Source organism: Balaenoptera physalus (genome assembly GCF_965194825.1).
Source record: "Balaenoptera physalus genome assembly, chromosome: 1".
NCBI classification, from domain to species: domain Eukaryota; kingdom Metazoa; phylum Chordata; class Mammalia; order Artiodactyla; family Balaenopteridae; genus Balaenoptera; species Balaenoptera physalus.
The window spans coordinates 156,885,821-156,897,626 of record NC_138882.1 but is presented as its reverse complement, the minus strand read 5'-3'; the positions used below and the strand labels follow the sequence as shown (position 1 = coordinate 156,897,626).

Genomic DNA, 11,806 nt, shown 5'->3' with positions numbered 1-11,806 from the left:
GCCCAGGCCATCAGGCTTTTACACCACATCGAGGCACTTTGTTTTAAAGCTGCCCATGGCTTCTGCTGCCCACAGGGCAAAGTCCCAGTGCCTTGCAGGTTGCAGCCCTTCACACCTGACCCCAGGCCCCACCGGAGCCCAGTCTCCTGCTGCAACCTTCCCTGCATCCTTCAGGTCCGAAGGCAGTTAGGTCTCCTCAGTTAGGCCCCCGAGGCCACCGATCCCTTTGACAGTGGGCACATCTCCCACTCCACATCTGGGAGCTTAGGGTCAGGATCAGTCTCGGGGTGAAAATAAACTCCCGAGGGCCAGACTTGCCCCTCCACCGACCTCCCCCTTCCTGCCCCAGTCCAGGGCACATACACCCTTAAGTCTCCTCCACAAGACAGCCAGGGTGATTTGCAAAATCACAGATCCATCAAATACCATAATGCCAGGGGAAGAGAGAACTTAGGTGATGTGCTCAGGGCCACACAGCTAACCTCAGTGGCTCCCATTGCCTTCCTGATAAAGAACCAACTTCTAAATGTGTGCAGCGAAGTGGTCCAGGCCTGCCCCTGCTCACCACTTGGGCAGGCAATCGCCATTGGCTGTGCCTGGAACCCGCCCTCTGGGGCTGAAATGCTTGCTTTCCCCCTGCGGGGGCTGCTTCCCAACCCTCCACCTGGCTGCTGGTCTCTGCTGTCTGCAGGGGCAGAAATAACCTCTAACGTGTGTCGGGCCTTGGTTTCCTATGCATTTTTTTTAAAAATTTTATTTATTTATTTATTTTTGGCTGCGTTGGATCTTCATTGCTGTGCACAGGCTTTCTCTAGTTGCGGCAAGCAGGGGCTACTCTTTGTTGTGGTGCGCGGGCTTCTCACTGCGGTGGCCTCTCTTGTTGCAGAGCACAGTCTCCAGGCGCGCAGGCTTCAGTAGTTGTGGCTCGTGGGCTCTAGAGCGCAGGCTCAGGAGCCGTGGCTCACAAGCTTAGTTGCTCCGCGGCATGTGGGATCCTCCCGGACCAGGGCTCGAACCCGCGTCCCCTGCATTGGCAGGTGGATTCTTAACCACTGCGCCACCAGGGAAGCCCTCCAATGCATTTTTATATCCACTATCTCATAACAACCTTATTGCAACCTGTGCCAGGACTATTTTTATTATCCCCATTATAGCGATGAGGCAAATGAGGCTGAGAGAGGGACGGGACTACTAGGGGGGCAAAGCCAGGGCCAGGCCCCAGGACCCCTGACGACCAGCCCATGACTTGGGCTGAGCCTGGAGAACCTTTGTTGGAGGATAAAGGGTAAGGGACTGCTCTACTGAATATGGGGAGCCAAGTAGGCAATTGGTGTTTTCAAGTTTCCCTGGGAGGGGGAGACTGCCTGCTCCCAGGCGTGGCCCGTCCATCATGGTTCCTCGTCTCAGGCAGCAGCCTGTGCTGGGAACCCACTCTGGGGCCGTCTTACTCTGGCCGAGACCCTGCTGTGTTCTGACTCCAGGTGGTCCTGTCCCTCCCCCTGGGCCCTCTCTCATCTGTGTGTTTCTTTGTCTCCACCCAAGCCTCTTCTGACTACACTTTCCTTCTCCTCTTCATCTCTCCCCAGCACGGTCTGTCTCTCCCTTGATCCCTCACTCCTTCTGCATCCTCACTCCATCTTTCTGTACTGTTTTCTTTCTTGTTCACCTATCTCCTCCTGCATTCCTCGGCCCCATCCCTGTTACCATCCTGCTCGGCCCCCTTTCCATGCTTCCCGAGTCTCAGGGAAGAGGAGGTGGGTGGGAACCAGGGAGGGATCGTCTGGGAAGCCTGTGAGTCTCCAGTCTTTGTCTGGGGACTTGTGTCTTCAGGTTGGAGATTTTCTTTTTTTGTGGCTGACCAGGGAGGAAGAAATGGAAAATACAAAGAGAGAAAGCACAGGAACTGTTTTGCAAGCCCAGAACTGACATAAAACAGGGTTTTATGAACATTTTCTGAAAATAATTTCTTTTTATGATGCCGTGTAACAGGGGCTGGCCCGCCTGCCTGGCTTCCTGGCTGCAGCGAGCTGCAGTTGGAGGCCCCCAACTCTCTCGCCCCTCCCAGGCCCATCCAGCCAGGAACCATCCAGGCCAGGGTGTTTCCTCCACTGCGGCAGCCCTGGAAGGTAATGATGAGGTGGAGGTGGGGGGCATGCGGGCGGGGGAGGTCCTGGACGGCTCAGGGAGCCCTGGAGCTCCCCAAACTCTCAGCTCGTGGGCGTCCAAGGCTGGCAGGTCTAAGCTTGTGATTTCTGTCCACTTGTAACCCAGACATGGCCAGGACATTCTGGCTCCAATACCCCTTGTTAAGATGGTCCTGGACACCAGCTCTGTGGCTGGAGTCCAAGCCCTCCTAGAGTCGGTGGATTCCCTGGGGCTCACACTCAGGTGGTCTTCTGGGCTTCCAGCTCCCTGTCGTTGACCTTACCACCTCTGCTTCAACCCCCTGTCAAATTGGCAGTGAAAATCAGCCCCTTCCATGGTCCCCCACCCCCGTCCCAAATCTTCACAAGCAATGGAGAATGTACTGGAAATCAGCAGAGCAGACGGAGTTAGGGTTCTCACTGCAGCCAGGAAATGACTATTATCTGCAGGTTTTCTCCCCGCGCAGGAGGCGCAGTTCCCACCTCCCTTAGTTTCTCTATCTTCCCAGCTCCTCACTTCCCTTCCTTCCTTCTCTTGATTCCTTCTTTCTCTTGCCCTCCCTTTCAGAAGCAAAATGACAAAATTCCTCCCCCTGGTCATAAAGACGATCTTCCCTCCACCTCCTTTGAGGTGGGAGAGGGTGGTGATTTTCCTTCCTACCTCAGGCGCCCATGAGGCAGCCCTCCAAACGAAGAAGGAGGTTGCTGTTTCTCAAAGGAATTTTAGTGACTACAATTGACTCCACTTCCTTTCATGCAAAGAAGGAGACAGGTCCGGAGAGGGGCAGAGCTTGCCAGAGGCCACAGAGCCGGCAGGGGTCACAGGCCACAGCAGGGATCTTCACACTATTGATGTCAACCCTAAAGACCATCTCGGTGGGGTGGGGAGCAGGAGGCTTCTTCTCTGGAGCCTCTTCCAGAGCTGGTGGGTGGGACAGAGGTCTGGGCCGGCTCCGGGACATGGAAGGGGCTCATCGCATTGGGCCTCGGATGGGACCTAACCTTACCCACCTGGCCTGTGAAATGGGGATGCAGAGGCCTCCTTGCCCACCTCACAGGCTGCAGCCCACACATGACAGCACAGCATAGTTGAGCAAAGGTTAAGAGAATAGTCCTGGAGCTTAACCACTTGGGTTCCAATCCTGGCTCCAGTATTTACAAGCTGTGTGATTGTGTACTAGTTACTTAACGTCTCTGTGTCTCAGTCACTTCATCTGTAATATAGTTAAGGAAGAATAGTTGTGAGAATAAAATAATCTAAGACATAAATGTGTAGAATGTTGTCTGATGCATAATAGATGCTCAACCAACGTTAGCTTCCAGTTGCGTCATCACCTTTACCTGGGGGTGGGGTCCCCACGTGCAGTCCGCATTACTCTTGTAGGAGCCAGCAAGGACTCGTTAACCATGGCCAATGAATCGCCTCTGGTGAAGGCTCCGGGGTTTCAGAACTAGAGACCTCGCCCACTCCAAACTTCTCAGTGACCGGCCCGCCTTCCCCCACCAAGTCCCAGGGGCTATGTTTTCTTCCCTGGTGGACCCTGCAGCACAGACCCCTTGTGCAGATCCCAGCCAGCTAATACTTGAAGTGTGATGTCTGATATGATATAAAAGCTCTATATTTTACCTGAAGTCTTCCCTCCCATTCTTCTTCCTTTCCTTCTTCATTGACTGTCTTTCTTCCACGAGCACCCACTAGATGTCAAATCCTGTGCTTTGACAACACAGAGATGACCAACCACGGTGCTGGCCCCTGGAAGCCAAGGCGAAGGACGGGCACATGAAGGTCATTTCCGTACAACCCAGGTACACAGCGGATGCGGTGCTGTGGTGACGGAGGGGAGGAGGGGCTAACTTGGCTTGAGGAGTCGAGGAAGCCTCGTGGAGCAGATACCACTGTAGCTGGGTCATGCAGGATGTGTAGGAGTGATGAGCGAGGGGTAGAGATGCAGAAAGACAAGGGGCGCTGGGGGAACAGTGTGTGCAAAGGCAGAAGATGGGGACAAGCAGGAAGAGTTCAGGAAACACTGAGGCAGCCAGCAACCCTGGAGTGTTGAAAACTGGGAGAGGAATGGGTAAGATGAGAATTTCATGCTGGGGACATGGGCAGGGGCCTGGTCTCAGAGCCCCTTGTGTGACCTTGACCTTTGTCCTGGGAACAGTGAGGAGACATGGGTGAGTTTTAAAAAGCCAGGGAGGTTCGTGGTCATTGTTGTGGTTTACAGAGCTCACTTTAGCTGCAGGGGAGAGAGTGGGCCGGAAGGGACACAGCTGTAGGGGGCAGGGGAGGGTGAGGAGGCCTGGACCAGGGTGGAGAGAGGTGGAGGGATTAATGAAGTCGAATCAGTAGGTGTTGGTGAGTGAGGATTGAGAGAGAGGGGGCCCCGAGGGTGAAGCCAGGTTCTAGGTTGGTTGCTCAGGTGAACATGGCTGGAGAGGGCTCTCCAGACCCCACTTGGCATGGAGCCTCTTGAGCCACTGGACCCCTCCCCAAACTACCCTCCCAGAACCTGCCTGTGTTTTTGCGTGGAAAACGGGCCCATGCCAGTTCCTCTGCGTCACCGCCTCAGGTCCTGGGCCTCCCAGGAAAGGCGATTTCCCACACGTTCCCCGGCAGTAGGAGGGGAGACATCGGCATGCAGAGACACCATCACGTTAAAGTCATCATGTCTTTTATTAATATATTATGCTACAAAAATATTTTTGGCAAAATAACTTTAATAGCATCTTTCTTTGTCTTCTATTATATTCTTAAAGAACTCTTCATGAGAATTCACAGAGGTGAGGGGAAGAGGTGACTGAAAGAACAACAGCACGAATACCTTTCCAATACATTAAGATTTGAAGCTTGTGTCACACAGTGAGAGTCAGGCCAGGACGTCCTGCAGTCTCTTTGAGGCCCAGGAATGGGGCAGGGGATCTGGCTTCCCCTGCTCTGGCCTAGGACATCTCTTGGCCAAGAATCAGCCCCTGCTGCCCCAGCCAATGGGGGCCCAAGATGTCTGAGAGCCCCGCCGCAAACTTCTTTGACTTGGGTCTTGTTCAAAGCCCACTTTCCCCGCAATGGGACTTGGGATGGAGGGGCCCTTTGAGGCGTGCTACTCTTTCCCTTCCTTGCCTGCCACATGCTCCCCGTCCCATGGCGGCCCACAGGTCCTGGGAGGAAAGCCGAGCACTGGGCCTGGGGAGGGGGCGGCACCTCACCTTTGTGGAGCCTCAAGACTGTGGAGCCCCGGGGCTCCCCCAGACCCCTAGAACAGTCCAAGCAGGAAACAAAGTCTCTGCTTGACAGATGAAGAGATAGAGGCTCAGAGAGGGGCAGGGACTTGCCCCAGGTCACTCAGCAACGTGAAGGAGTATCTAGAATATCTCTGGCAAGGGAGAGCCCACGTTTGGAGACACAGCAGGAAGAGCTGAGGGTGTGCTGATGGCCCTGGGAAAGGGCCAGGCAGGGCTCAGTCAGTTCTCATATCCCCCTTTTCTCTCCCCCAGGGTCGGGTGGGGCGGGGAAGGAAGGAGCTCTGGGCTGGGAACAGGGGCTTAGGTTCCCGTCCAGCCCTTCCCCACTGCCTAGAAGTCCCCCTGCCCCAGGGCAGCAGGCAAGCCTGCCAATTCCCGTCAGGCCCGGCTGGGCTGTTGAAGAAAGGGGGTGGGGGGCGGGCGGGGAGGTGAGGCTGGACTGATTTCTGAAACTTACTGGTTTAGACAGCCAGGCCGGGTGATTTTTTTGGCTGCTTAGATGAATTTTTGGAAAAATAACAATGTCCAAAGAACCTGAGCATTAAAGAGCCAGGAGGGACCCTACCCCACTCCCTTGCCAAGACTTCAACTCTCCTGCCACGTCTCCAGCCAGTGTGCTACTGCCCCTGCTCATACACTGCTCCTGACGGGAAACTCAGCACTTCTAGGGGCACCTGCCATCTTCCCACAGCTTTGGCTTTGCAAAGACTATTCCACTAGCAGAGTTAAGGTCTGCCTCTCTTCTTCTTTCTTTCCTTCATTCCTTTCTTCCTCCGTCCCTCTCTACACATCTCTTGAGTGCCATCTTTATGTCTGATGAGGATACAAAGATGAATTCACATGATCCTTGCCATCGAGGAGCTCACAGTATGATAGGAGAACAGAGGCATAGATGGTCTCAACACAGAAGGCTTCCTGGAGGAGGTGCTACCTGAGTTGATCCTCAAAGGATGAGCAATTAAGGGTGATAGAAGGGCGTTTCCAGGCCTAGGAAGCAGCATGTGTGAAACATCCTGTCTATTCTGGAAATGACAAATATGCTTCAGTCTGGCCAGGCACAGAGTGGGAGAGATGAGAAGCGAGGCTGGCATGGTCAGCAGGGTCTGATTGTGGAGGGTGTAGAAAGCCAGGCTGAGGAACACGTCACCAGCCCCAGTTCTGTTCTCTGCCACACAGGGTACCAGCAAAGCTGCAATTCCCAGGTAGAACCTCTCTTGTCCTTCATGGCATTTTCCTATACTTTCCCTTTGGTGGAGGACCTTTCTTTGGGATCCCTTGTGATCATGGCCCCAGGATGGAGACTGGGCAGGTGGGACAAGGGTCCTGAGTCCCTGGGCCAGCCCAAATCTAGCTGAGGCCAGGAACTGGGTGACAGAGCATTTAGTGTGAGGAAAATCCGGTCATAGTTTTTCTGTGCAAAGGCAAACTTGCCAGTCGGCACAAGCTTCCATGCTTCATAGACTCTAGATCTTTGACTCTCAGAGCCGGAGGGGCCCTCAGTGGCCCTCTGCAGCTCCCTGCAGCTTGACTCACACACCTTTACCGTCCCTGCCTTCACCGGGCTGCTGGTGCTCAGAACAGCCCAGAGGGAGATTAGGAGACAGGGCCATTCTGACCTGACCCAGAAAACCCCTTGGTCATTTAGTCAGTCGTCCTGAGAGACAGGACCCAGGGCCACCACTGACATGCTGGCTCTCAGTCCTTGATCTTCTCTGCCTGCCTCAAGGTCAAATGTAAAAGTCTCAAGACGTGGACGTGATGCTCTCAGAGCAACAGGGGCATTTTATGAGGTGAGGCACACAGAATGTGCTGGAAAAAATGTCAGCAGTGGTGGATAGATCATCCAAAGCACGTGAGTGGCTGTGGATGGGATGATGGTTCCCGGGCCCAGGAAGAGAGAATTCAAGTGCCCCAGCCATGCAGATTTCTGTACATGTGCCTCGGGTCTTCTGCGACATATGTCAGCAAGTTCAGTTCATTTCAAACCCTGGCCAGCGGGTGGTCCTCAGGGACCAGTGAACTTAGGCTGCAGACGTCTGCCTAACTCACACTGGCTCTGGCTGTCCCATCAGCACATGTCTACCTGATCAATTGGCCCATCCATCAGCTGCCCACGTGGCTTTCTTTAAACACTCGAGTGCTTGGTGGAGGGAGAGTTTAGGATCTCCCAACCTGCCCAGAGGAGGGATCTGGGGGCATCTGCCTGTGATCACAGGCCTGGACAGAATGACCTTTAAAGTTCCTTCTAAGAACCTAGGATTGGGCTGCTTGTTGCATCTTGATGATGAGTTCCTCTAGGCCAAGGAAGGCGGCTAGATTTGGCCCCAACACAGAGCCTGGCACTGTGTGTGTTTGATAATCACACACTGCATTAATTTACCTCTTTGGCCCCGTGCCTGGTACAGATCTGGGCATGCGGTCAGATGCGTGGACTGTTTACCAAATGCTTCATCTTTAATTAACCTCAAGCTCCATCTCAATACATCTCATGCCACACTCTGCCCTGAACAGCGGGAAATCTGGCCTGTGTGTTTCTAATTCCTTTACACTTATCTCATCCAAATAGCACTCTGCGCGATGTATTTGATGTCCAGCAGGCCTTCTGAGTCTGCTTTATAAGTCAGCTAAGCCCCTTCCTGCTCAGAAATAGGAAGTCACATTTCTGCCAAGGATAAACGGACTCCAGCCTTGGCTGGGGTCAAGTTCAGTTTACAGTGTGGTACCCATGGGGCTGGCTGGACCCTCTGAAGCAGAGCTCAGGGCTCCTGCCAGATCTCAAGTTCAAACACATCCATCTGGGTCAGAGCTAAAAAGAATTCAGCTGCCTGCCAAGATGCCTGTGGGACTTCTGACCATCCAACGAGCTGCCCAGAATTCTACTGTCTCAGAAGGGAGACAGCTGCCAAGCTGGGCACAATGGCCCTGATTCTAATCAGACACTACCAGGCCTGCCAGGGAAGCCCATGGTGCAGTCATGCTGGGGAGCACTGAGCTGGGAGTCAGCAGACCTGCTCAGCTGTGCAGCCTTGGGGAAATGCCTCACCTCTCTGGGCCTTATTTTTACTCTCACTGTTATTATCTGTCAAACGAGGGGCCCTTTCTGCTCTTGGGTTCCAGGACTCTGTAACTGATGAGCTGCCAGCCCAGTGAGGGTTCAGGGCTGGGAGGCAACCAACCTGGGTCCTCTGCCTTCTCAGCCACCACCTTGAGGACAGAGAAGCTGGTCAGTTTCTCTGAGTCTCAGTGGCCTGCTTGCCCCCCTTTGGCTGCTCTGCCTTATCAGGCCCATCACAGCTATCCTCCAGCCTCTCTGATTCGGCAGGAAAACCTCTCATCGGCTTCAAGATACGACAAGTCGGGACATGGGACACGTGGGAGAGCCTGTTGCCAGAGCCCTTTGGCTAGAGGGACCAACATGATTACTGTAGCCAAGTGGTCTCTTTGGCTGGAGTAAGAAGTGTGAGCTGGCCCATCTGGGTGAGACCTGCCTCCCTTGGAGATTCCCTGTGCAAAGAGACCACAACAGACTATGGTCTAGGAGACAAGCATTGCTTTTGAATCACACTGATCTAGGGCCACGTCCGGGTTGGGTGACATTGAACAAGTCCCTTTATCTCTTATGGGGGTTCAGTTTCCTCATCTGTGAAATGGGGCCGATTACATCTCACAGAACTGGCGTGAGGATCTGTGATAAAGTGAATGTGCAAAATGCCTGCCACACTGCAGGCTCTGGACAAATGGCAGCTCTCATTACAAGTATCATTACCATGGGATTCCTAGAGGCCCTGCCTCTAAAACTGCCCTTCAGTGCCCACTCCTGTCCTTCGGCTCAGCTCACTCCACTTGGCCGTGACTTCAACAGCCTCTCCTGTAAGCCAAACTGGATTAACGATACCAGAACAGGGAGGTCTGGACTCATGGCCCGGATCTCCCACTTGCTTTGTGACCTGGGGCAACAACCTTACTCTCTTTGGCGAGTTTAACCATGTGTCACGTGGGGCTGTGGGACCACTTCCTTCAGCACCAACATCCCTTCCCCCACCCAAGTGCTTTGGCTGGAACACATACCAAGAGGTCTGGAGGGCCAGTTCACAGACACTCAGGGTTTTCAAAATAGCAGCATTCTCTTTCCTAAAGTACCATCCCAGCCCCAGGATGCATCCAGGGGAAGGAAGGACCGTTAGCGTTCACATCTCTGGCTCCCAAATCCAGCTTCACAAAAGCTAAGCCTGTCTGCCTGCCCCTCCCTCTGAGGTCCCCGCAGTGGGGGAAGCCAAACCTGGTTGCTGGAGGCTTCCGCTGATCCAGAAGCAAGCCAGTTCAAAGCCACGGTCCCCATGAGGTCGCAGACATCCTGGCAACCTGGGTTCACCTCCTGGGTTGGCGATGGGGCTAGTTAAAGTGTTATTAACATTGGCCACATAAAAATAGTTTTATCAGTAGAATAAATACATTTTCCTTTTTTAATATGGACACATATTTTACAAAACAGCCCCATAGCACTATGGGAAATTAAGATCCTTCTACAAAAAAGAAGATGTAACTCGGGTACAATAAAGCTCTAGTGTTCTAACGGATCCCGTCTGGACTACCCATGAGGTGTCCGGCACCCCTGGAGGTGGTGGCAGGGGCCGTGGGTGTGGCCGCAGACCCTCCCGTCGGTTTCTCTGGCTTCTTTCTCTGCACCCGGCAGGGAGGCGGGCGGCCGAGGTCAGGAGAGCCCGAGGGTGTGCAGCAGGAAGGGGGCTGTGATGCCGGCAGCAATGGCGGGGAGGAGGCCCAGGGCGGGCTGTGAGCGGCTGGGCGCTGAGCTGCTGGCCAGCCCCGGCTCTTCCTGCTGCTGGCGTGGGTCGGACAGCTGGAAGGGGGGCTTGGCCGTTCCGGAGCTGTGCGTGGTCTGGAAGGGCAGTGGTGGTGGCGAGGCGGTGGTGCTGGAGGGAGAAAAATACGTGGAACGTGGAACAGCCTCTCAGCAGCCTTGTCCTGGGCTGTGGTCTTTGGGTTCAGATCCAACTTTTTATTGAATCTGGTTTTTTCCTCATAAAATGGAGAAGGAAACAAAGGGCTCAGACAGGGAAAGTGAACAGCCCAGAGCCACACAGCCGGCCTCAAGGGTGACCACTCAAGAGTACTTGGTCCCAGGCAGAGAGAAGAGAAGTGTTTCGGAGGAGACCCATCTGGGGTCACGCTGCAGCAGGCAGCCCTCACACCTCTGCATGCAGGTGCCCCTGGCCTCCTGCTGCCCTCCCCTCCCCAGTCTGAAATAAACAGAAAACAAAACAAAACACACAAACAACCGCCCCATCTCACCCTCATTATCACGGCTATCGTTTACTGAGCGCCCCCTGGGAATCCGCACTTTATAAGTAGCATCTCTGGTCCTCAAAACAAACGTTCGACGGGCCGCACCACCCCCTTTCACCAGACGAGAAAACGGAGGCTCAGCGAGGCTCCCTGGGCCAGGTCACAGAGGGAACGGGGCGGCCCCTCGGGGGGCAGGCGCCCTGGTGGCCTCACTCTGCCTAATCACAGGGAGTGTCAGTGAAGGTGGTCCCTCATGAACTTATAAAAATAGAAGCCAGTTTGGAGGTCATGGGTGAGGTTCTTGGCTCAAGGAAGCCTACGTGAAAGAGAGGGAAGTACCGAGACAGAGAAATAAAAAGAGATGGAGTGCAGAAGGAACTGGTGGGCCGAGGCCAGCACTTGGTGGCATCGGGAAGTCGGGGGAAGGGCAGGGGCCAGGACCAGGTTACCGGCTCAGGTCCTGGAGAGAGAGATAGGAAATGATGAACAAAGAGAGGGGCAGAGAGCAGGACAGGGACTGGGGAAGAGAGTTGACAGTGACGGAGGCATAACAAAGAGAGACCAAGGGGGAGAAGGCTCTGGGATGAAGGAAAGGGCTGGGCCCCAGAAGCGGTGGGCCCACACCTGCCCTGTGCAGCCCCTGGGGGCAGGAGGCAGAGGGAGATGCAGGGGGAGGATCCGACAAACCCCATCACCCCAGAGGGTCAAAGATGGGAGGGGAAGGCCAGGGGCAGGGGGCGCACAGAGGGGCCCCAACCCAATGTGGAGCCCGGATGGCCTCCTGGAAGAGGTGACACTGCAGTCAGCCGTGAAGGCCGCGAGTCCAGCTTGCACATGGCTGAGGGCGCTCCTGGCGGCGTCTGTGCCCAGCACGTAGGACCCGTTAACATCTAATCCTCATGACAACACTACGAGGCAGGTAAGACTATTATCCCATTTTACTTGTGAAGAAACCAAGGCACAGAGAGGGTAAGTAACTTGCTCCAGGACACACGGCAGGGACAGGATCTGAAGCGGGCGCCCAGTGGGTGCTCACCAGCAGTTGATGGCGGGGCAGGAAGCTTGCCCCTCCCTGGGCATCTGCAGAGCGCGCAGCCTCCTCCACGTGGGACGCTGCC

General features: G+C 54.7%; 1 protein-coding gene across 2 annotated transcripts in view; it reads right to left on the bottom strand.

Moving 5' to 3' along the window:
- Positions 1-4,799: 4,799 nt before the first annotated feature.
- Positions 4,800-11,806, bottom strand: part of TRABD2B (TraB domain containing 2B) — a 220,589-nt gene continuing 213,582 nt past the window's right edge. The window contains exon 6 of one of the 2 annotated variants that reach the window (XM_082433323.1): positions 4,800-10,315. In XM_082433323.1, coding sequence (XP_082289449.1) covers positions 9,954-10,315 — 362 coding nt within the window. In that variant the 3' untranslated portion in view covers positions 4,800-9,953. The remainder of the gene's footprint in view (positions 10,316-11,806) is intronic. The other variant, XM_082433322.1, reaches the window with a different exon arrangement.